At 45.8% G+C, this 24,626-nt stretch overlaps 1 protein-coding gene across 5 annotated transcripts in view; it reads right to left on the reverse strand.

Moving 5' to 3' along the window:
• Nucleotides 1-3,111: 3,111 nt before the first annotated feature.
• Nucleotides 3,112-24,626, reverse strand: part of OLFM2 (olfactomedin 2) — a 191,375-nt gene continuing 169,860 nt past the window's right edge. For all 5 annotated transcript variants that reach the window (XM_083729214.1, XM_083729212.1, XM_083729213.1 and 2 more), the window contains exons 4-6: nucleotides 16,807-17,026; nucleotides 12,308-12,414; nucleotides 3,112-4,125 (exon numbers count right to left, since the gene is read on the reverse strand). In XM_083729214.1, coding sequence (XP_083585340.1) covers nucleotides 3,448-4,125; nucleotides 12,308-12,414; nucleotides 16,807-17,026 — 1,005 coding nt within the window. In that variant the 3' untranslated portion in view covers nucleotides 3,112-3,447. The remainder of the gene's footprint in view (nucleotides 4,126-12,307; nucleotides 12,415-16,806; nucleotides 17,027-24,626) is intronic.

Consider the following 24,626-nt stretch of genomic DNA (forward strand, 5'->3'; position numbering starts at 1 on the left):
GGGGGGGGGAAGAACCTCAGTTAGTTAAATATTGTTATTGATTTACCTGGTTTACGGGCGGCAGCTGCCCCCCTTGGCTACACCCATGCACCCCAAGACATTTTGGCACCTGAGGCAAACTACAAAATGGCACCCTCCCAACCAGGTAAGAAGGGGTGAGTGAAGATCTACATCAGGAATCAGGTAGGGGATAGCAAAACAACCTTACTTGATGACTGAAGTGGGAATTAAAGGCCATCTAGGGCTCCCTGCTCTGAATCATGCTGAGCTGGTGTAGAGCCCAGGAGACCTCAAAGGGCAGCTCCTGCCATTTCGTCCTGGGCGGGGGGAGGGGGTGGCCCTGGCCACACCTTGAAATTCAGATTGAGGCAAGGAAAGTTTTCCAGTCTGAGGGCCACGTTCCTGCCTGGGCAGCCCTCCAGGGACTGCATGCCACTGCTGGGAAGAGGTGGAGCCAAAAGTGGGTGGGACCAGAAGAAAAATAGGGAAGAGTAATGGATGTGACTCTTACTTTAGCAGCAGAATGCATTGCAGAAATGTAAAAACCAGCACTTGCACCTCTTCCACCCTATCTCTCGATTCTCCATGCAGGCAAGGACAAATTCCAGACTAGTGAAAGCACCCAAAAAGGGTGAGTGAAGCATAGAGCTGATGAGGAGTGTGGCTTTGGGAAAATCCCCAGACCCAGATTGAGAGGCCTCAAAAGCCACAACTGGCTCCCAAGTCCCAATTTTAAGGAACTCTCTTCTGGTTGAGATCAGAGAAGGCTCCTCCCTATTGAATGTTTGGCACCTTCTGAAGTCTTTTGACTGAGGGGACAAGGAGGAATTAGGGGAACAGGGAAGGGGTGTCTTGATGTGTGCTTGGAGTCAGGTGAATGGACTTGATAAGCAGCAGGACTGATACTGTGGAACCGAGACCTACGTTCCAAGATCAGCAAACAGGATTCTAGAAGCAAGAGGTTCTCACACCTCTTGTGATTTGTGAACTCAGTTTTCTTTTCCGTCAGCATTAACAGGCCACAGTGATCACAGCCTCCTGCAACAGTAGCCTCGCTTAACTTCTAATTTTACGTACCTCACATGGGCACCTTTTCAGCTCACTTCACAACTGGAAGGACTCCAGTCGACCTTGGACATTGCACTGTACCAAACATTGTCACCTGGCTAATTCAGCGCTGTTCAGAGCTGCAACCATAATAGCTATTGAGGGATTCTTAAAGCTGGCTTATGGGAGGCCTGAAAGTATCCTGGGAGGTGACATGGTTCTGCCTTTTTGATTGGGGGTGGTGTGGACCTGCCTTCCTCCTGAATGACCTTGTGTGTTTTCCAAAACCCCCAAGATATTTAAAACAAAATCTTTAAACTCACGTTTCTTCAACCTGTAAAATTCTGCCAGGAAGGGAGACAGCTGTTTTGCCCAGGGCATAATAGGGCTGTTCTTGCAGCTAAAATATTCTTTTCAGTTTCAAGGGAAGTTCACAACATGATTCACTCTGAATAGCAATTTGCTAGGTGCTTTGTTGGGCAACTTGTCGGGAAGGGCCAGAAACCATTGGCTGATGCTCCATCCTGCTGGGCTACAGCAGCTATTTCCTTGCACAAATTATGTGCAAGGGCACTGCTAGGGTGGAGTGGGAGAATGGGGAGTATGCTTGGCACAATCAAATCTCCTGGGAACCCATGGTATCTATCGCGTTGTGTCTCTGCCTGTTGTTTCTCTGGCTGTCCCTTGATGCAAGCAGCATCTGCCAAGAAGAACATATTCTGCCCATATTTGCATTGATTTGGATTACTTGATTGCTCCTAACATTAAGATTGAGGAGAATGACCTCTCCTCAGAGGAAGGTGCTTGTTGTGTCTCTGCCTCTGAGCCTGCCTCCTTCATGGGAAGTGTAGGTAGTTGCCTTACACCAGATCAGACTCTCTGTCCATCTTGCCCAATCCTGTTGATTACACAGGAGACAATGTTGTTAATCACATGTCATTTTTTCCTGTTCTTTCCTTCCCTGCCTATGAATGGTAGACTGCAGAGCTACCACTGGCAACAACATCTCCCACTGTATTTTCAGCTTAAGAGCAGCAAAACAACTCTCCAGGCTGCAAACTGGGAGTTTTACGGGTGGATGTAGGGCTGGGCCGGTCAGACTTTTCCAGATCCATCCAACTTTAGAATCTGTTTAGACGCAAGTCTGTTCTGTCCCATTTCTGCATTAATTTGCCTTTTAAAAAATCAACTACTTGCATGGACATTCACATTTAAGGACCCATTTTTAAAAGCATTTTCAATTTTTAAATTTCTTTCTGTCAAAAAATACATATTTTTTTAAAAAAATGTATTTTGGTATGCAAGGCAGGAGAGACCTAAGTTCTAGCCCACACATTAGTCTGGGTGGTTTCATACACATCTTTCCTAATATGTTCATTTTTGCATGGGATTTTGACTAACAAACACATTTTTGTAAGTTGTTCCCCTAACAGAATGAATTGTTGTATGTTATTTCCCAATAGAAGCTGTGTGTGTGTGCATGTTTTTTCTTTGAAGAACGCAGTGCAAAATTCAGATAAGTGTCAACTTAAAAACCTAAGAAGAGCCTTGCTGGATGAGGCCAGTGCCCATCCAAGTCCAGCATCCTGTTCTCACAGTGGCCAACCAGATGGCTGTGGGAAGCCTGCAAGGAGGACCTGAAAGATACCTGCATTTCGGGTTCAGGGAATTTGAATTACATTGGTTCCCGTTAAAAGTGAACCAAGCAGTCTTCCCTAGCTGATGGGAGGCAAACTCCCACAGAAGAAGCCCTTAGCGCAGCCTTTGCCATCCTGAAGACATCCAGAGGTTTTGGACTACAATAACTATCATCCCTAGTTAGCACATGCTGGTTGGGCTGATGGGAGCTGTAGTCCAAATCATAGCTTTAGAGAGGGTTGGGAGGCGCAGAACTGGAGCTCACGGCCTCCCAAGGACGATTTTCCTCTTGCGTTTCCTTGGAGCTTTCAAAGGGAAAGGCTGGATCTTTGTTTTCAAAGCCAATGCCCATATCCCCAGTTGGAACCCTGAATATCTCCCAGCATCCAAGTCATTCATTGAACCAAGAAGGGCCCAAACTCCATCTAACCTCAACGAGATTGTCTTTATTTGCCACCGGTAAATAAATAAAATAAAATCAATAAAAAAATAAAAAAATAGCCGCCACCCCCCAAAGAAGCCCCAAACCAGATCCATGCATCATCAACCACAGGAAAGAGAGAAAAGAGAGAAAGAGAGAGAAAGAGAAAGAAGAAATCTGTTTGCTTTATTATGTAGAAATAATGGCATCACGGAGTGTTTTCCCAGGCCACTGAGTTTGCAGGCCGCAGTGCTCCCCCACCTCCCAAACCCACAAGGATAAGAGAGAAAATGAACAAAAATGACAACTGAGAGAGAGTTGAGGCCTCTTTGCTTATGGGATTATAACTCTCCTGAAGTCTTGATGACATGGAAAAGAGTCACGTTGTAGATGACCTGGTGGCCATTGTTCCAGGTATAGAGGACCCTCTCCCGGGGGTTGTAGTCCAACATGGATATGTGGGAATACTGATTGTGGAAGGGAATATCCGTGTACTCATAGCTAGAAGTGTTTGTGTAGTAGGCAAAATAGATCTTAGCCCCAGCCAGGTGTGAATTGGTCACATAGAGGGTCCCGCAGATGATGAAGGATTCACCTGCACTCCGCTTGGGGTAGCCGGTGTCCCAGCTACGGATAATCTCCAGCGTGACAGGGTCCATCCTGCTTACTACAATGTTGCCAGCATTCTGGTTGGTGGTGTAGACTGCCCAGAGCCCATTCTCATCCACCATGAAGTCGATGTCTGAGAAGCCACCCCAGGAGTAGGGGAAGGTGTTGTTGTAGCCAGCGGTGTTGAGGCTGCGCTGCACGACCACACTCCGTGAACGGAAATGGTACTTCACCACTATGTTGCTCTGGTACTTGTTGTAGTAGAGGGACCCATTGAAGACCACGTGGCCGGTGCCAGCCCAGGGATGAGGCAGCAGGTGCTGGACAAAGTTTTGGCCTGTGATGAAGTCATTGAGTGTACGGTATTCCAGGACACGACGGCCTTTGTAGTAGCCATCCATGTACCAGACCTAAGGAAGAGCACAAGGGGCATTAGAATGGACCCTGCTGAGATTACTCTGTACTAGATCACTTCAGTGCAGCTATATAGGAAGAACAGGTAATTTGAGGTCCAAAGCTGAAAATCTAAATGGAAAAAAGAGAGCATCATCTACCCCACTTAAATTTCCAGCCCAGACCCTAATTATTGTTAGTATTATCATCTTAGAGAAGAGAAAGAAAGTGAATAAAATATTGGGGGGGCAGGTAAGCCTCACCCTGCATAATTGATCACATGATGTGGTGCATGCACACCATTTGAATGGCAATGCCCATCAACTTAAGATGGCTTGGCTACCTCAAATATTTTATGGGGGGGGCTGAAGAGTTGGCTCCTATGGCCTACATCCCCCATCCTTAAATTTTGCAGTGCAGTCTCCAGCCAAATATGTTCCAAAATGCATCATTTAGCAGAAAGTGTGCATAAAAATGCTTATGGATTAGCAAAAAGAATACATCAAATGCATTAGACTGCTAGCAAAGATGGGTACTGTTTATTGCACAAAAGTTGCATGCTAAAAATGTGTATATTAGAAAAGGCTCTAAAAGCACTAAAAGGCTCATGAATTTTCATGAGAACTTTTTAAATGTGGAGAACATAACTGAAGAACGCAGTAGTTGAGAGACCCAAATGGCCAGAGGTGCCTGTTCCTAAAGCAATGTATTCCCTGAATGCAGCAGGTGAGGGAAGAGGCTGGGAGCATGGCCTTGCATGGGGAAGGTGCCCCCAGGCACAAAGGAGGAAACCCTTCATTGCACTTCTGTACAGCAGCTGTGTAGAAAAAAGAATTTCGATTCATGCAGCTTTTCATGCAAGGTTGAGAAAAATTGCTAGAACTGCCACACTTGGGCCAGTTGAAGGATCAGAAGTGCTCTGCAACAATAGCAAATGGGAAGCAAAGCTGTAGACAGCACACAAACAGTTAAAACTTCAGCTCCACCCCTTGGGGAACCAGATTAGTTAGAAGCCTGGAAGGCAGAGCATTGCTGCTCAATGATTTGCAATCCTGTGGTTGTTGCACACTTCTAGTATCTGCAGTCATTCCCCTGGTTCCTTCTTCACACTCCACCCTCTGGTTGTATCTTTCTCTGCACTGCTTCCACAGGGGTACCTTGAGCAGTTCTTAGTGTCAAAAAGTTCTTTCTGAAGTTTTGTTGGAATCTCCTTTTTTGTAACTTGAAGCCATTGGTTCAAGTCCTACCTTCCAGAGCAGGAGCAAACAAGCTTGCTCCATGTAACAGCCCTTGAGATATTGGAAGATGGCTTTCATATCTCCTCTCAGTCTCCTCTTATCCAGGCTAAACATATCCAGCTCCCTCAACTGCTCCTCATAAGCCTTAATCATTTTCTTTGCTCTCCTCTGCACACCTTCCAGCTTGTCAACATCCCTCTTAAATTGTGGTGCCCAGAATTGGACACAGTATTCCAAGTGTGGTCTGACCATGGCAGATGGAAGAAGAGAGTGGGGCTATGACTTCCTTTGATCTGGACACTAGACTTCTGTTGATGCAGCCTAGAATAGTGTTAGCTCTTTTTTTGCTGCTGCATCACACTGCTGACTCATGTTAAGCTTGTGGTCCACCAAGACCCCTAGATCATTTTCACATATACTACTGGTATCTAAGATTTTACTGCCCTAAGATTTTGTCACACCCTGTGCGCAGACCATTTCACTGGAATTGTGCAGACCCAGATCAAGGCCTTCTTTCTCTCCCTCTGATCCCCAGAGGGTGCATGAGATTGCTCCAGCACAGGACACTGGTGCATCTGTGGAGCAAGCTCCTCCTTCCAGATAGGATACTCAACTGCCCTTGGTGCCACATGCAAGATGGCAACCATCTCTGAAATGTGACCTCTGGGCAGTCAGCACAAGCACTGATCACAAGCCGAGTTAACCTTTTCCTTGCTTGCCGAGTCTTTCACTGTAGCTTGCCTTCATAGCTCTCTCTGTGTATTTCCTTTGGAGAATAAGCTTGTGGTGGGAGATGGTGAAAAATACCGGTAACCTGGTAGCAAGGGATGCAAGGGCAGTTAACTAGTGGGACCCAATGGCAGTCCCCTGCAAATGCCCTTTGCCTTCTGCATCACAGCAACTTGGCAAGCACTTTTGAAGCCCAAGCAGCACATCCTTCCAATCTCAGCTCTTTGTCAGCTGCACAATTGGTCCAGACCATTAACATGCTCATCATCAGCTCTCACAGGCCCTGACCAGATGCCAGATTGGAGAGCTCCACTGTTTGCTTCAAACATTGGCAAAGGAGACAGGAAACCTTGAGTGTATAAACTTTGCCGGAGGCTTCTTTGCTCTCTGCCTAACACTGGGGCTCAGCAGAGCAGCCCCAGGGATCTGTGCCTTTCTCTTCCCCTTTCATTCTTCTTTAAACAATTAAGCCTATTTGATGGAGCAGCTGACATCTCCCTGCATCGGATTAGCTGTGTTTGGTGCCTAAACTGGATCCCCCCTCCCCTCCTCTCTTTCTCTCCAAAGCTCAGGGCTACCTTTTGAAATTTAAAGTATAATTCACTCAAAAGGAAAGGCATAGTGGGAGGGGGAGAGATACAGCCAGACATATAACACACATGCTTTCCAAGTCCCCTGGAGCCAACTGTCAACTAGAAGTAAGACACTGAGAAAGTTTGCATTATCACCAGAAGTTAATCGGATGGGACTGAAGACTGAGAGTGCAAAAACTATGGTTTGCAGCTTGATCATTTGACTTGATCATTAAAATTAGCCGCCTCAGCTCCCACCTCCCTCAGATAACTGCTGGGGATCCACCAGTGTTAATTCCTCCCCTGTGATCATAATGCTAGGTCAATGAACCACCATTTTAAATTCCCCATAATGCCCTGGAGCAACCTTTCCCAACCTGGTGCCCTTCAGGTGTTGCTGGACTCCAGCTCTTATCAGTCCTAGCCGTCCTGCTCAATGGCCATGAATGCTGGGAGTTGTAGTCCAACAACACCTGGAAGGCATGAGGTTGGAAAAGACTGCTCTGGAGCACCACTTGCTTCAGGGGCACTGTGGGAAATTTTAAATGGTGTCTCAGAGACACCTACTGCAGTTGATAGTGGCAAGGGGCCCACCAATGTTGGAGGAGGTCCAACAGGAGCACTTGCTGAGAGTCCCCTGAAACCTGGAGTTATTGTTTAACTGTTACATATGTCAGGTTTTAGAATAGTGTTCCTGGTGGAAATATCTCAAGAGAGAGCTGGTTAAATCCAAAGAGGCTATGTAGGGTAGTAGACAGTGTGGCCAGCTCTGCCTAAGAGGAAACCCTTTTCAAATTCCAGTTCAACCAGGAATCCAGTCTCTCATGTAACTTCCCAGTTACTGATCACATTTCTATCTTGCCTTCTCCTTCCAAGGACTGGTGAATCCTCTTAGTTTAGACTATTTTGACATTCCAGTTCTGGGGCCTCATTTGTGACTCATCTGGGTGATAAGAACATACAAAGAGTCCTGCTGGATCAGGCCGATAGCCCACCTAATCCAGCATCCTGTTCTCACAGTGGCCAACCAGATACCAGTGGGAAACCCACAAGCAGAATTTGAGCACAACAGCATTCTCCTCTCCTGTGGTTTCCAGTAGCTAGTATTTACAAGGTGTCCCCTTCATCCTAGGGTATCTACATTGCCAAGACAGACATGAATTTGAGATGGCAGTGGAAGTTGGACATGAAGCCTAGATTCCATGTGATCCCTAGCCTATGTCCATGTCTAAAGTGATCTGGGCTACTGGCCACAACTCAGCCATTGCAGCCATGGGAGATCTGTCTTCATGAATTCCAACATGCATTGGTCCGGGGCATGAGTCCTCTACCAACCAGTCTATGGGTAGACTGCCCAGTCAGCTATATGGTTAGCCTGTCCTTGTGCAGAATACCTGCAATGTTCTTGGTGATAATCTATATAGTTAGGAAATAAAATCACGTGATACAACCCTTTTTGGAGCATGCCATTCTAGAATACAGAGAACCAGCATCTCTTGGAAAAAGGTAGTCTGTATTCCTTCATCCTCACACCCTGGAATCCCGGGGCTGCCAACCTGCATTATTTGGCCCATGGGTACATTTTATTTTTGAGCAAGTGCCATGGCTACTACTCACTCTGGTCACTTCTAATTCCCCTCCCCAAATCATAAAAGAGAGAAAGTGTGCACAAACACATTATTTTCCAATGGATCTGGGGAAGAGTCATATCCAGAAGAATTAACCTGAGTCTTGAAAAAGCACATGGAGCTGAAACTGGAAGTGGGGAAGGTTGTTACTCTTCCAACTTTCCCCTTCAGCTCTATGTACTTTTCAAGAGAAAAATGGTAACCAAGCTGACCACCTCATAGCCATGAGGGCAATGTGTGGCTTGGGGTCTCAGAGGCAAATGTGTGGCTTGGGGGTTAAATGTTGGGAAAGGCAACTGGCTTGGCTGGAGAAGAAGCTTCTTTCTATTTTATTTTGAGGCTGGAAAGGAGGGTGAAAGGGGGGGTGTAAACTGAAGAGGCTTCTTTTTAAAAGCTGTTTTTACTGAGTTCCTTCCTTTTTACTTTGAGAAGCTTTATTTTTTTAAGAGGCTACCTATGATAATGTATGAAATATATTAGCTTAAATATATTGGCTTAAATGTAATTATGCAAAGGATTTAAGAAATGCTAGATTCTTATTTCATAGAGTCATATTGCAATAGGAGACCAGAGGGGCAAATGAGCCCAGCCTCCTGCCAGACAGGAGACGCCATCGAACACTCTTGATATATAGTTGTCAGGCATTTGTTTAAAAGACCCTCAAATGAAGGAGATCTTTCAATGATGATTAACTCAAGATCCTTGAAGATAAAAATGTAAGATTAACCATTTGTTTTAGAAGGCAATAGGGCAAGGAGGGCAAGAGGTGAGCTGGTAATTAAGATTCCATGTAAGATATATTATTACTTATTTGTCATTTATATATAGCTCTTTGTCTCCCTTATAAGGACAGGAGGAAGTGGGTGTATCTTTTGTGATTGGTTCTAGCAAACAGCCAATAGGAATATTCAACCAGGCTGATTGGACAGAGGCAGCCACAGGAGGAGCAAAGGGGGCTGGATTAAGGAAATATAAGTGCTGGCCAGGATGGCAGGAGGCCAGGCCAGAGCTTGGTAACCATATACCACTGTGCCTCTCATTTATTTGTCTGACAAATAAATTATTATTTTAATTTCTCTATTGCTGCGTTGAATATTTCATTCCAGCTAAGCGTTAACCACAAGCAGAGGTGCTACACTTGTATTGACTGAAATTCACATTAAGCCTCGGTTAACATAGGAGCCCATGAAAGAGAAGTCTCCAAATGATTGTAACAGCTACAATCACTACAATCAGCAAACTTTTTCAGAAGTGGGCTGGTCCCTCTCTCCCTCAGACCTTGTGGGGGGCCGGACTATATTTTTTTTGGGGGGTGGGGGAAATGAATGAATTTATATGCCCCATAAATAACCCAGAGATACTGTACATTTTAAATAAAAGCACAAATTCTACTCATGTAAAAACACCAGGCAGGCCCCACAAATAACCCAGAGATGCATTTTAAATAAAAGGTCACCGTCTACTCATGTAAGAACACGCTGATTCCCAGTCCGTCCAAGGGCCGGATTTAGGCAGCGATTGGGCCGGATCCGGCCCCCAGCCCTTAGTTTGCCTACCCATGAGCTAGAGGTTTGAACAGCTTCTCCCTTCCAACCCTGTTTTTGCACCACCACAGCATCTAGATTCTTCTTGGGCTCAAAGCAGCAGAGGAGACTATAAGGAAGTTCCTGCCCAATTCCCAGCAAGGAGGGAAAGTGAACTAGTAGTGAGAGGTAGTGCAGGTCGCTATCACAGCTATTGGAACCCTCAGCTGCTACATTCACCCAGAGACTACTGACCATAGTGAACCTCATTCACATGTTCTTGTATGAACTGGAGATAAGCTTCTTTTACATGTAACTTGAAAGACAAAGAAGCAAGTAGAACGATACACTGGAATTACAAAAGTGGAAGGTACCATATTGTCATCTACTCAACCCCCCTCCCACAAAGTGGAATAATCCTCAAGACAGATCTTCTGATTGACCCAAATAACTAAGACCACAGAATTGTGAGGAAAACTTCAGTCAAAAGGGCCAATATGTTTTTCTAAACAGGAATATGAAGGGGTTAAGACTCAAAGGGCTCCTGAATTCCTAGAGGGCACTTTATGAGGTAACATCCTCTACTTGCACAAGCAGGAAAAATATAATGGCTCTTAATTTTTTTAACTTCCTCCCACCTGAGGAACAGTTTTTTTTCTCGTCATGCAGCTATAGGGATACTACGCAAGGTCTGTGCTCTCCCAAGCCCAAGCACCATCTTCAATCTCAACCACATATTTTAAAAGTAATTAGAAGTAGCTTTGCCTGTCTTGTATTTCTAATTGCTCACTGCTGAGTCCTGAGCAAGACTATTATGTAAGTAAATGTTACATTTTTCATGTTTACAATACAGTCTGTTGCCTGATTATTTTGTAGAAGATAAAGAGGGGAACTCCGCCTGCTGGGGCAGCCTTAATCAATATATAGAAGTGTCAGCTCCGTTCCTTCACTGAGAGGGAATGAGAAGGAAGGCCGAGAGAGAAGAGGCGAGAGTGGGGTGCAGAGGGAGGGGAAGCGGCCGGAACTTGGTCTCTGGACACAGGGAGAAGGAGAGGGCAGCTTGTCAGCTCAGACAGGGACACAGGCACAGGGGTGCAGGGCGCGCCCTCTCCCAAATCTCGTAGACTCAGAAGCGCAATCAGGACAGGGAGAGAAGGTGGGGGTTCCCTGTCGGGGGAAGAGGGGGCAACTGTGCTTTCTGAGGAAGACAGAGATTAGCGGAGCTCCGAATGGGACCTTTTGATTTGACTAAGAAATCTGGAATAATTAACTGCCGGAGTCGTCTCGCGTATGTGGGAGAGGCCCAAGCCACTGCAATAAGTTTCCAGTTTAAATGCTGCAAGGGATGGTATATTTTTAATTCTGCAAATCCAGTGCTATAAATCTCACGTGAAACTGGAGAGACAAATTAAGTTTCAGCAGATAAATTAAATTTCAAATTCAGCGGAAAATCTTTTACTCATAATTTTCATTATACTCAATTTACTATAATTCTCATGATAAATGATGACACTAAGATTGTAGTCCTGCCCTGTCTCCTCGAGGAGCACAGGGACAGCCACACAACATCACTTAATCGGCTTCACATACATGGGAGTTTAAAAACAATTCATCTCTCTCCTATGCTTAGGCTTCTTATTACCAGACTAATTTCCAACCGTTAACATTTCTGCTATCCCATTTTTCAATTTTTGCCTACAATAGGGATTCTGAACATCCTAGGGACCACATTGGCCACTTTCAAACCCGTACATTTCTCACTGAGCATCAATTAAGCTGAACTGCAAAACCAATGTAAATTAAGTTATAAAAGATGCTGACTTAGTCATCCCATACTTATGTTGGAAAACTGTGTGTGTTTGTTTAAACAGCCAGCTTCTCTGTCAGCTTTTGGTGTGACCAGGAAAAAGAGCTAGGGGTCCCTTTACCTTTACCTTTTAGACAGGAGGAAGCTCTGTTTTCCAGGCCACTCCCAAACCCTCTTTTACAAAAAGGTTGATAATTGGGGATGCATTGGGAAGGTGGAAAGATAAGAGATAATCCTCTGACTACTCAACAGATTGTATAAATCTTTCACCTTTTCAGTTGAGATAAGATCTCAATCCAGCCCAATACCTCCACTGCTGAGCCACTAGGCCATTTCCCCCTCTCAATTTATGTCCGCACTATACATTTAAAGCACATTTATACCATAGCTCCCCCACAAAAAATTCTGAACTATAGTTTGCTCCTCACCTCACAGAGTGTTTGTTGTGAGGGAGGGAGGAAAAAGGAGATTGTTAGCCGCTTTGAGACTCCTTAGGGTAGTGATAAAGCAGGATATCAAATCCAAACTCTTCTAATTTATATTTGTGCTAGGTTTAAACAAAACATTAGCCTTCTGGGTTGTAGGCTGTTGACATACAAGCCAGCAACCCCACTTACGAGCAGCTCCAGAGTCTCCTGAGAGCAATTCATCCTTGATTCTAAATAAGTGAGCCTAGGGGAATTTTGTCTCTCATGCACTCACCCGGCTGTCAGAACTTGGGGCCATGGTGTCCGTCATCCAAGAGCCAAATCTGGAGCCTGATGCCCGGATGGTGATGGGGTTGCTTACCCCTGTAAGCTTTCCACACCCTGAAGTACAAAACAGAGAGGGATGAGAGGCTTAGAGGACCTGTGAGAAGGGAAAAGCTGGAAGCAGGTCTCATTGGCCAAGGAAGAAAAGATTCCTCTTTGGCTATGGGATCCATGAGTCGCCCTGGACAAATCACTGTTCTTTTGTGAGGGGACAAAAGTTTGTTTGTTTGGGCCCAATTGCAGTGCCACCCCCCCCCCCCCCGTGCAGTGGCTAAATGTGAATGATTAATAAACTCAAGCAGGCAATCGTCTGGATTAGAAAAGGCCACAACTTTATTGATTACAAATATAGATGGATTTTTGGCTCAGGCATTGGGTGTATATCCATTCCAGCCCCCACAGGGGGGGATATTTAATTTTAAAAGGTTAAGGGAACTCAGTTCCCCTGAGTTCCTGCTCAACCCCCCCCCCCCGAGCCTTATTTCAGCACTGATATTACTGCATGATGAACACTGTTGGCTTAACATGAACAAAACATTTTTTTTTTTCCAATTTAGAAAACCACAGCCTCTCATAGTTGAATTCCAAAAGCATTCAGAATTCTTCAATGCCATATTTGAATGAGTTCAATGTGTCCAGACTGTGCACTGTATGCTCTGTGATAATTCAGCTCTTGGTTAAGCGACCATACCACTGAATCAGCAGCAGAACCCACAGGCCGCAAATGAAGATGCACATTTGCCCTGCGGATTCTCTTCCACCCATTTTCCCAGCACTTTGCAGTAATGCGGTAAACGTGAGATGCATTGCAAGCTGGATGTGTGGCGACTCATCTGAATTGCCCCTCTGATAAGTGCACCCTAGTGATATTCTGACATCTCTGCATCTTTTATTTTCTGTTCAGCACAGCAGTAAGGCCCACATGACACCCAGATTATTATTCGCAAGGTATCAGCAGTGCAGCAAAACAGTCTGAGCTCACGAGCCCAAGAGAGCTCACGGCAGCTGCTGCCTGGAAAAGAAAAACATATGGTGTAGCAGCTAATAGAGGCAAGAATTTGCTCCAGATACCCCCATGGGTTGCATTTAGATTTCAGCACACAGAACTGGCTTTGCCCTTTATAAAGGTTCTATCAACATTACCCACATTACATCCGGCTCAAACATGCAGCATCAGTATATGGTACAGCCCTTCCTGGGCTGTTCCAATTCCAAGTGCAGCTGGAGGAGAGAGAAGGGAGAGAGGGAGGTTTTAACCTAGATTTCTCTCTGGCATCTCTTCACGAGTGGGAAATTTATACCTGCGGGGGAACATTCAGATGTATGATTTCCTCATTTTCTGCCATAAGTGAGCTTCTGAGGCTGGGGTACTCTCTGTCATGAGACCCATATGAAAGTGTCATGAAGGAGGTAGTCTCATCCTGAGGAATAATGGGTGGAGATCAGAGAGGTGGAGTCCTACTGGAACGGAGGAAGTGTTGGCAAGACCCAAAGAAATCTAGGAAATGGATTGGCAGGAGTGTGTAATATGATGAGCTTGATCCAGCCAATTGGGGTAGCAGAGGATTGTTCTACTCTGGTCCAACTGGACACCCCTAGTCTGATCCCTCCTGACATAGAACTGCCCCCAGTGCCTCCCCCTGTCAGGGATGAGCCCCTTCAGAGAAGGAGCCTATTGAGAGCAAATCAGATGCTGAGCTGCTCCACCTCATGAATAGACCTTACAAGCTCAGCCCACTCAGAGAAGTACCTGCTTCCTTGCCCAGTCTTGGGGCACAGGTTGTTGCCATGCTAAGTGCCATGTCTTCCTCTCCTTCAAACAGAAGGTGCAACAAGCATATTGCTTGCTGGCAGGGGCATAGCATGGGGGTGAGGGAGGCTGTGGTCCTGGATGCAGAATTCTGAGGGGGCACAACCTGGCACCCCCACGACAGGCTCCCTTTGCCAAGGCCACATGACTGCCAGCTTCCAGAGCTGTGGGTAGGTGAGCTGTGCTGGGCCAGGCCTTTGGGGCTGTGGTGGCATCCCCTTCCCCTAACAGGCAAAGGGATGTTCCGCCCCAGGTGGAACTCCTGCTGGATGGAGCCCTGACTTTTCCTGGCCTGCACCAGTTCTTCCCCAGGGTCTCCGTCCCAGTATGTGTCCTTTGGTGAAGTGCACACCTCACAGAGGGAGCACAGAGAGGAGAGCTGTCTGCTTGCCCAAGACCCACCAGCACCAGCCCACACACTACATGGCCAGGAAAGGTGGCCAGGGAAGAGCTGCACTTGGTGCCTCTGCCTGCTCTCTGTGTCCTTCCTCTTAGACCTGCTGTAGCTGCTAAGCCCACCAAGGAGCACCAGCTGCTACTCCTGCTGGGAGCTCATTGAGCTGAGAGGGCAAACGTGGCCACTAGCAGGCAATCTCCATGAGCAGCAGCCACTGAAGGCACAGCCAAGTCTGCATGTTGCCTCCCGAACAATGCCTGCAAGGGGGTTAGGAGCCGCAATCCTTGCCCTAGCCTGGGTGCTGCCAACACATGCTACACCACTGCCTGTTGGATAAACAAGTATCTAATCCTCTTGTGCACCTGGTATACCTTGTAACCATGCCTTGCTCATGTACCTGCACTGATTTAAGCATTAAAGTCTCTGGCAGAAACCGAGCTGGGAGTTTGAGTTCTATGTCTGGTAGTGAGAGCCTAGATGCCCTCCCATCCAATGGCAGGCTTTTGCTCATCTGGGTGTAGCCTTCCACTTCAGGCCTTGGTTGCTAAGGTGCCAAGGGAGGACCAGTCTTCCTCCAACATTTAGCCAAAAACAGTGCAAGGAACAGGCAACTCTGCAGGCACAAAAAATGGCTCCAAAATGGTTTGCCAAGTGAGGAGGGGAGAGGAGGTGGAGGAGGCACAGAAAATACCTCCATTGCACTGACTGGTAGGGAAGTGGATTGATACATGCTGTGCTTAGTTCATCTTTATTAAATGCATTTGCCGTCCTGTCGATCGCTGGGGTGCACTCCTGTTGTCTGTTATTTGGCTTGATTGCAGGCTGCGAAATTCAGGCTTAGGAGAAAATGCACTTGGCTGATGCTTCCGTTTTCAGCCAGGTGTCTTTTCTCTCCCCTTTGCTCTTTATATTGTTACAGATGTATGTGTTATCATTCTCCTAGTGTTAAAGTTTTCCAAGCTTACAATAGGGCATTACTTTATTCAAGCTTGTAAAGTGTCATTGCACAATGACTGCTGTAACAACATCGATAATAATAGAGCCTGACTTTTCCTACCTCAACTCTGCTGCAAGGCAGAGAGAGGAAGCGGTCACCCACATGCAGCTCAGAGCTGGTGAGCTCTCAGTCTGCTTAATCTGTAAACCAGATAATCAGCTCACAAACAAATCTGTGTGCAAAGTGCCTTCATTTTCTCCAGATTCCAGGATCCCAGTTCAAAGCTCTGCTCTCTGCCTGAGTTTTCCCTCCAGGGAAAATCAGGCAAATACCTTGAATGTGTCTGAACAGATCTAATTGCCAGTTCCTGTGGGGCAATCTGTATGTCTTGCCAGAATCTGAGGTTGATAAAATGTCAGCATCTCAGGATGTGGTGCTTTACCTCTCTCAGCTCTGCTTTTTGGATGTTCCAACTCTAAAGCCAGGGGAAGTTCATAACATTCCCTAAGGAAATGCAGATATGGCAGGGGAGAAGTACTTTCACCCTTCAATCTTAGACTTGGACAGTGGCTCCTCATTGGCAAGATGGTATGGGAAAGTTCTATCAACAGACAATGGAGCCTCCATTTTCAGGAATAGTCTGCCTCTGAGAACTAGATGCTGAATACAAAGGAAAGCAGGGAGCTATTGTCCTCATCCCTTGTTTGAAAGTTTTCCAGAAGCACCTGATTGGCTACTGTTAGAAAGAGGGTGCTGGACCAGGCAGACATTTTGCCTAAACTAGCAGGGAAAGTTCTTCAGACATATTGACATGGAAAAGATTAAAATGGCCACTACTCTCTCGCTGAGACAATCTTAAGCTGCCATTTCTTTCTTAGCCACAAGATGCATGAGCAACAACTATCCTTTGTCTTACAAACAAGAGCAATTCTATGGCAGGGTTGGGGACAGCTCTCCCAGAGTGGCAAAGGCACTAGAACATTGTTCCTCAGCCTGAACTCCCTGGAAGTTGTTGAACTAAAACTCCCATCATCCCCATCCCCATCCTTGAGGTTGAAGAACACTGCTCCTGAGCAAGGATGAAGACCCTGTTGGTCTTCAGAGGTTGTTGGCTTTCACCACCATCACCCCAGCCAACTTAGGCAATGGTCAGTTTTAGTCCAACAATGTCTGCAGGAGCCCAAGTTCCCAAACTCTGCAATAACAGGCAAAAAGAGGATTGAATACATCTACCACCTCACTTAGAGGGTGGCTTGTGAATCAGTCCACAGAGGAAGAGAGAAGAGGACCCACAAAAGCACCCACCTAGCTTCTGCATGCAAGCATGCAAGCGAGCTTCCAGGACCAGCACACGCTGTTGGAGCTCCTCGTAATCATAGGCTCCCATCTCTTCCTGGATCTGCAGCAAGCTGCCCGAAAGGTTCCTCACTTCTTCTTTCAGCTGCATGATGGTGCGGGTGTCTGACTTGTACTGGTCCAGCACAGGGATAAGTGGCATCAGCTCTGCCATTTTGTCCTTTAGTTCCTGCCGGTGGGGAAATGACAAATCAGAGGGGAAATAAAAGGACACCAGCAAAGGGCTTTGGAACCTGTGGCCCTCCAGGTGATGCTGGTATACAACATCCCATAATGACCATCTCTGGCAATTGACCATGCTGGCTGGGGCTGATGGGAGTTGGAATACAGCAGCTGGAGAGCAGCAGGTTTCCCATTCCTACCCTAGCAAACCAGTCATTGGCATTCTGCTACCATGCAAGGGCTGCAGGACCTTAGGAGCACCCCTCTTTTCACACTATGCCATGTGAGAGCAGCAAAGGTAAAGGTAAAGGGACCCCTGACCATTAGGTCCAGTCGTGACTGAGTCTGGGGTTGCAGCACTCATCTTCCTTTATTGGCCGAGGGAGCCGGCGTACAGCTTCCGGGGCATGTGGCCAGCATGACTAAGCCGCTTCGGGCAAACCAGAGCAGTGCACAGAAATGCCGTTTACCTTCCCACCGGAGCGGTACCTATTTATCTACATGAACTTGGACGTGCTTTCGAATTGCGAGGTTGGCAGGAGCAGGGACCGAGCAACGGGAGCTCACCCCGTCGTGGGGATTCAAACCGCCAACCTTCTGATCAGCAAGTCCTAGGTTCTGTGGTTTAACCCACAGCGCCACCTTTGTCCCTGAGAGCAGCAAAGCATCTGATAAATTCCTGCAATTACCCAGAAACTAACTGGCTGAGATAAGTGAGACCTTTTGGTTTAATTCACCTACTTGCCTGTGTAGCATTAGTTCATAACATTGAGATATCAAGAATGAAATCTGGTATGAATTTCCAGGAAGCAGTTCTGTGCTCAAGGAAAGAACATATATTGAAAAAAGCAAGCACATGAACTATTGTCATATCTAGCTTGAAGATTAAAGAATTTATTGATTTTTATTTAAACCATTTATTGCTGACTTTACAGATGGAAAGGCTTCCAGAATGGCCTACAAATCAATAAATAATAATGCAGCTCCTGCTTTCAGGATTACAATCTAGAAGGCATGGCAGAAAAGGAAATGGGGAGGGGGAGGGAAGAGGAATGATGTTGGAATGAGAGCTTGTGGGCATTTTCAGGACAGCGTTCTTCATCATGTGATATTTCCCTTGAGCACTCAAAGGCACAGAGACTTGTTTTGATTGTTTATGACACAATTCTTTGAAGGTTTAACGCCAAGTTTATTTAGTATCAATTCTCCAATCAGAACAACAACAGGAAAATATCAAAAGAGCAGATTAAAACATTGACAAAGTAACAACCAACAGAGAGTTAAACAGTATTAGAATTCTATAAGTATTCCCAAGGAAATGTAAGCAGCAGTGATCAGACAGCTGGCTAAAGCAAGAAAATTTTCAATCAATGGCAGAATACAAAAAATGAGGGAGACAATCTGACCTCCCAGGAACTTCCACTTACTAGACACCACTGCAGAAAAAGGGATCTCCATTATGCATCCTATTTTGCAATGTGATCGATGAAATCCCTCAGACATGTTATTTTCTAGTTCAAACTAGAGAAAGATCCACGGTAAAACATCATGTTTGATGAAACACAAAAATCCAGAAAAAGAGGTGCCAGAACTTGTTCTATTAGAATGGCAATGACACCCACCTGAGAGGTGCCAGAACAGAGTTTTGGCTGGGGAAAAAAAAAGCCCTGCAGAATACTAATTTTTGTCAGCGCATCTCAGATTCCTCCTTGTTCATGTTCATTGATTGAATTATGATTCAGCAGCTAATTCCTGCCTAAAATAAGTGTATACATAGAACACAAAATAAAACTGTAGCAAACTGCTGTAATTGAGGAAATGCAGTGCCATAAAGCAGGACTGCTGAAAAAGGCAATAAGATACAAAATGTTCTTGCCTGTATATGGAAGTCTACCTCACAATGGATAGGCAGTCTTAAGTGAAGAGTGGAGGCTTGGCTTCTGTGCTCTGTGCTCAGCAGTGACAATCACTGGCTCTTTCAACCTAACCATCTGCATGGGATTCTGTGAGTCTATAATAAGATAATCCTGAGTTCTTCAGACGAAGTGTGGACTACAAATGGGAATCCCTGGATCTAGGCAAAACTCACCTGAGGAATAGTCATGCATATGACAATCACAGAATCATAGAAGTGTGGAGACTTCCGGGTTAGCGCGATCGACTAATGGCGGATTCCCTCTGAGCTCCGGAGGGAATCGGCTCCGCAGGATCGGGTCTTGCCGCTGCGGCGACGCGGGGACCCTCAAAAATCACAGGCGGTGAAGCCTGTGAGCGTGGTGACTCGGCGGGCACCATTTGCACCCCCCAAGCTGCGAAGGAGCCTTTTTAAAGGCTCTGGAACGGGGAAGGGGTGAGCGGCGCGGTGCTGAGAGTAGACTGCTCCTTCTGCGGAGCGAAGCCGCATTGCCATGGTCGGAGAGCGCTGACTTCTTCTTGTGAACAATTGGACTTTAAAATAACAACCCGTGAGTAATACGGAAATTGGATCTTTAAAGAATTTTTTTTGAATTAGGCACGATCGGGGAAGGCTTAAACAGGAAGTCCGCCTCCCCGTGTTGTAAATAATGTAAAGCAAAGGACCTGCTAACCAGGGTCGAGAGAACTCTCCTTTTTTTTGGTTAAAGATTTTAATTTCACGGTTTGGCCGTATAAGAAATTTTACTGGAGGATAAAGAACTAATTTTGGGAGCTGAAATGTCACCCCCCCGGACCTGGGAGTGCCCCACGAGAGAGCCTGTTGATGAGGTATTGAAGAGTTTGACAGCTGTCAAGACGGAAAAAGAGAACTTTGTTTTCCTTGTTTCTGCTGGTTACAATTTGAAAATACTTGTTACAATTTGAAAATAAGGAAGAGCTGATACAAACTAACTTGACTTTTGGATTTGAGGAATATTAAGGAAATCCCTCTAGAGGGGTTTTTGGGACATTACAAGAATGGCTGGAGGAGGGAAAATCCAGGCGGAATTGGACAGAGCATTTGTTCTCTTGGGAAAGATACAAGGCCAACTTGATGTTTTGGCTACAAATGTTACAACTCTGGACTTAACAGTAAACAACATCATTGAGTTTGATAAGGATTTGAATCAGGAAGCCCATTCAACTGGGCAAACAGAGAAACTGGAGAGCTTTGAGAATTTGGAGAAGAAGATAGATGTTGTCTTTGAAGAAAAAGAAGGAGGAGCTGTAATTCTGCAGGTGTTAAAGGAGAGCTTGAGGCCTGACATGATGGCAACAAAGGAAGATAAAAATTTGATGTGGAAAGTCTGGTCTGAATTGGAGATTGAAAAATGGAAAGATCTCCTAATGTTGACATCTGAAGACCTAAGGATTACAAATTTGATGGTGGAAGTTGGAGCTTTGGGGACATTTGGTTTTGAAAGGAGTAAGAAACAAGACTTGGACTACCCCATAGTCTCCACTTTTAAGTATGGAGGTCTGGCTGGAAGAAGCATGGATCCTGTTGGGCCGGAGCCTCTCCGAGATTTGGTGTTCAATATTAAGGACTATCAAAAAGACCGGCAGAGAGGAACTGAGAGAGAACTAAGAGCCTCAGATGTGAGATCTCCAGGCTGATAGTAGATTGAGACTGATGGATACTTGCTGGGGACTGAAACCGGGAGAGGGGGGGTGGAGTTTGGGAATCCAAAGGGGACATAATTATAATTTGTTCTGTTTTTATTCTGTTTTGTTATTGGTATGAAAATTGGGAAATTCGTGGAAGGGAATATTGGTCGATCTTAGGAAAATGTTTTAAGAATGAGTATTGATGTATAAGTATTGATGTTTAAATTTGGATAAGGCAAAACTGGTTTTTAAAATGAACTAAATCAAATGAAAATAAGGCTAGCAAAATAAATTGAGGAAACGGATTAAAGAGTAAAAGTAAAATAATAATATGTTAAAATAAATTATTAAGTTAAGGTTGAGAAATAAGTAATAAGGATTTGCTGAGCTAACAATTTAAATTGGAATACAAGAAGGGGAGGTGTGAGGAGGTCTGAGAAATAAGGTAAAAGAAAATAAGTAATTGAAATATTATGTGTTTTTATTTTTGTATGTTGGTTATTTTTTGTTTATTTTGGTTTTTGTTTTATTATTGAAAATGCTAATAAATATTTAAAAAACACACACAAAAAAAACAGAATCATAGAAGTGTAGAGTTGGAAGGGACCATGAGGACCATCTAACCCAAACCCTTGCAATGCAGGAATCTTTTGCCCAATGTGGGGCTCGAACCCACAACCCTGAGATTAAGAATCTCATGCTCTACTGACTGAGAAGGTTCTCAGCAAAGTGCTGTTCAATGGGCTTCCTTACCTACAATGGTAGACCCCAACCCTAGGATTCAAGGGGGAAGGAGTTATTTGTTGGTGCTTGCAGCTCCAGTCAGCACCCTGCCTCCTAGAAGGACACTGGTGGAGGTGAGTAACTGTCACCACTATAAAGTATTTAGGTAGCAGTAGCCATTCCTCCCTTCATCCTGTTCTGTAGGCTCTCAGAAGAAAGGGATAGAGTCAGGGGTTGGCAAGGCTTACCGGGCAAGGGCCGGATCACTCCCGCGGAGATCCTCCATGGGCCGGACCGGCACAACGCAACGCCAGAAATCGTGTCTGCACCTGCCCAGATGCTGGAAATTGTGCCTGCGCAGAAGCAATTTCTGGTGCAGAGGACATGCGCAGACATGATTTCTGGCAACTGGGCATGCACAGAAGCCATTTCCAGAGCAGTGGAAGAGAGTCCCTGTGCTGCGCTGGTTTAGCGCAGCGTGCGGGGACTTGCCGAGTGGGCGGCTCGGTTTGGGGGCAGGTCGTGGGCCGGCTAAGTGACCCTCATGGGCCGCTTCCAGCCCATGGGCCTTAGGTTGCCAACCTCTGGGATAGAGTCAGGCCACATCTCTTTAAGCAAGGGTCAGGGAAGTCACAACCATGGGCAGCTCATAGTGGCCCTATTGCCTCCTATAGCATCTAATGTATGATGTCATCTCAGCAAAGAGCAGAAGCCTGGTCCTACCCTGAAAAGATCTCACCTTCTTGTAGGAGCTGGCTCTGTTTTTAAAAAGGCTCTTGCTTGATTTTGTATCCTCTGGCTTCTGCAAGGCTGAGGAAGTGCTGTTGATGACTCCTGAGATGAAAGAAAGGGATCCTTCTTCTGGCAGGGAGGCCATGGGAGAAGGTACTAATAGATCTTCCTTGGGTGAACCAGCCTGTACCTTGCTCTCCTCTGAGTCTTCCTTGCTATATTGGGTCCCAGGGGGGATGTGAGAGGAAGTTGACACAACATCTGGGCCATTGTGTGGGAGTGGGAAATGAGTTTTTGTGGCAATGGCCATTTCACCTCAAAATAGCCAAGAAGATGAGTCATCTTCCAAGACACAGTTGAAAAAAGAAATGGTGCCTGGAAGCCTAGGAATATGTCAGTAGTGGACCTTTCTGGGGCTTCGGCAACTGCCTGGAGATGCCAGGGGCTGACAACATCCCTAAATTTGTGTGCTACAAAACAGTAGTATATCATCAGCTAGTTTCTCTTTCCATTCAAGCAGTGCATTGCTCTCTTTCACCTTCCCCTAATGAAGATCAAAGGCTTCCTATCTTGTTTACCACAGGCCTGTTAATGATGACAGAACTCCTGGAATATGGTTAGGGAGTCATAAATGTGCACAAGGCATATTTTGCCTCCCAGATTCAAAATCAATAATAATGCTTATGCTAACTCTGGTTCATTCCAAGCACTTTAAAAACACTACCTGATTCCTCACTACAGCCCCAAATAACACCCCTCATTATTTGGGATAGTGAGCAAGACCTAAGCAAGGAAAACTGCACCCACAGTTTGAAGGAGGGGGGAACCCAGCCCATTACAAAGGTTTGGTATGGGAATCTTGTAGATGTTTACCAAGACAGAGCAAGCTTCCTCCTGTGGACAGATGCTCCATGCCATCAAGAGCTACACCATACACACTCTAAACATAACAGAATAGCCCTGCTGGACAGGTCGGAAGCTCACCAAGTCCAGTATCCCATGGGAAGCCCAGAAGCAGAATCTGAATGCAATGGTATTCTTCTCGCCATTCTCAGCAATACTCCCTCTGACGCTGGAAGTAGGACATAGCTAACATGGGTAGTAAACAAGCTGGTTCTAGTACTGATAAGGCTCAGTTCCCCACCCCTGCCAGGATGAGAGGTGGCAAGTATCTGGAGCAGAGGGGTCAGATGACTGGAGGCATACACAGCCGAGAGGCTTCTCACAAGAATGTAGTGGCCAGGCCGAGAACCACTCTAGATGCAGCTTATGGAGGTCTTTTCACACTTTCCTTCATTGCCCTCTCAGGTGCCATACCTGCCTTTCTTCCTTCTTGCTGTATGTAGCCAACAGCAGCCGCTTTAGAAAGAGGAAGGAATATTTACATTAGGAAAAGGGCTAAGGGAGAAACACTGTTTCCCAGAGCATCCCCAACTTTCAAAGCAACCACAAGGGGCAACAAACTAGTAAAAAAGAGAGAGAGAGAGAGGAGGGTGCAGGAAAAGAACAAAAACCCATAGAAAATCAGAAGTGCAGTGTGACATATCCACTTTGGTTCTAAGAGAGTGCAGCAGATCTTAGAGTTTTATAAACAGGCAGCACCATGGAATTGGCTCTCTGGAATCACATGCTTGCCAAGAGTAAGAGGACTCTGGCCTGCAGTGTGAGTCTCCCAGCAGTTTCCTTCTTCAGTCAGATGTCCTTGTGGTGAAGCGAGAACTTGCAGGCAGATCCCAAAATTCTGCCAGTGGAATGCTCCATGATTCCAAAGAGTACAGGCGGGAGCCCCTCTTGAAGGTGGGTGACCTTTGGGTGATAAAAGTCCTAGTGAGAGGCTATGAAGAGACATTCTTACAGACCCATTTTGAGAATGTGTGGCAGGAGCCACAGGAACATAAGGAAAGGCTTATCTAACCCAGCGTGCTGTTCTCACAGCAGCTAACCAGAGGCCTACGGGAAGCCCAGAAGCAGGGCATGAGCATGATAGCAATAACTGCACATCAGAGAATCCTTTGGGATTCTTCAAAATATTGTTTCAAAAGCCCTTGGACTGCCAATGTAGGTTTGCTAGGAACCCTCCTGAAAGTCAAATGACTTTCTTAGGAAGGCAAGAACATAGAAAGTTGGTCTTGTATTGAATTAGACAGTTGCTCCATCTAGTATAGCACTGCCTGCTCTGGCAGTGGCTCTCCAGGATTTTAGAGGGTGGTCCTTCCCAGTCCCACCTGCAGATGCCAAGCAGGGGTTCTGCAGCTGAGCTATAGCTCTTACTTAATTAGTGCTAATTACATGATTTACTGACGGTTTCCAATCCTCAGCCCCACCCTGAGTATATAAACCTGAAATCCAGGATGACACCCCATATTTTTCCTCAGCCCACAAATGTTACCACTTTCCCTGTCCACTTTCAACAGAACAAAAGGTATGATGGGCTGGAGAAGTGAATTTTCACCAGCTCAAGAAATCATTGCCTGGCGCAGGCTGCCAGTAGTGGCAGAACATAATAGCTAGAGAAGCATTGGCATTGGGAATTAAAAGAGGTCTGTGAAAATATGAATAGGAACATAGGAATCTTCCTTGCACTGAGT

This window comes from Podarcis gaigeae, assembly GCF_964106915.1.
Source record: "Podarcis gaigeae genome assembly, chromosome: 2".
NCBI lineage: Eukaryota > Metazoa > Chordata > Lepidosauria > Squamata > Lacertidae > Podarcis > Podarcis gaigeae.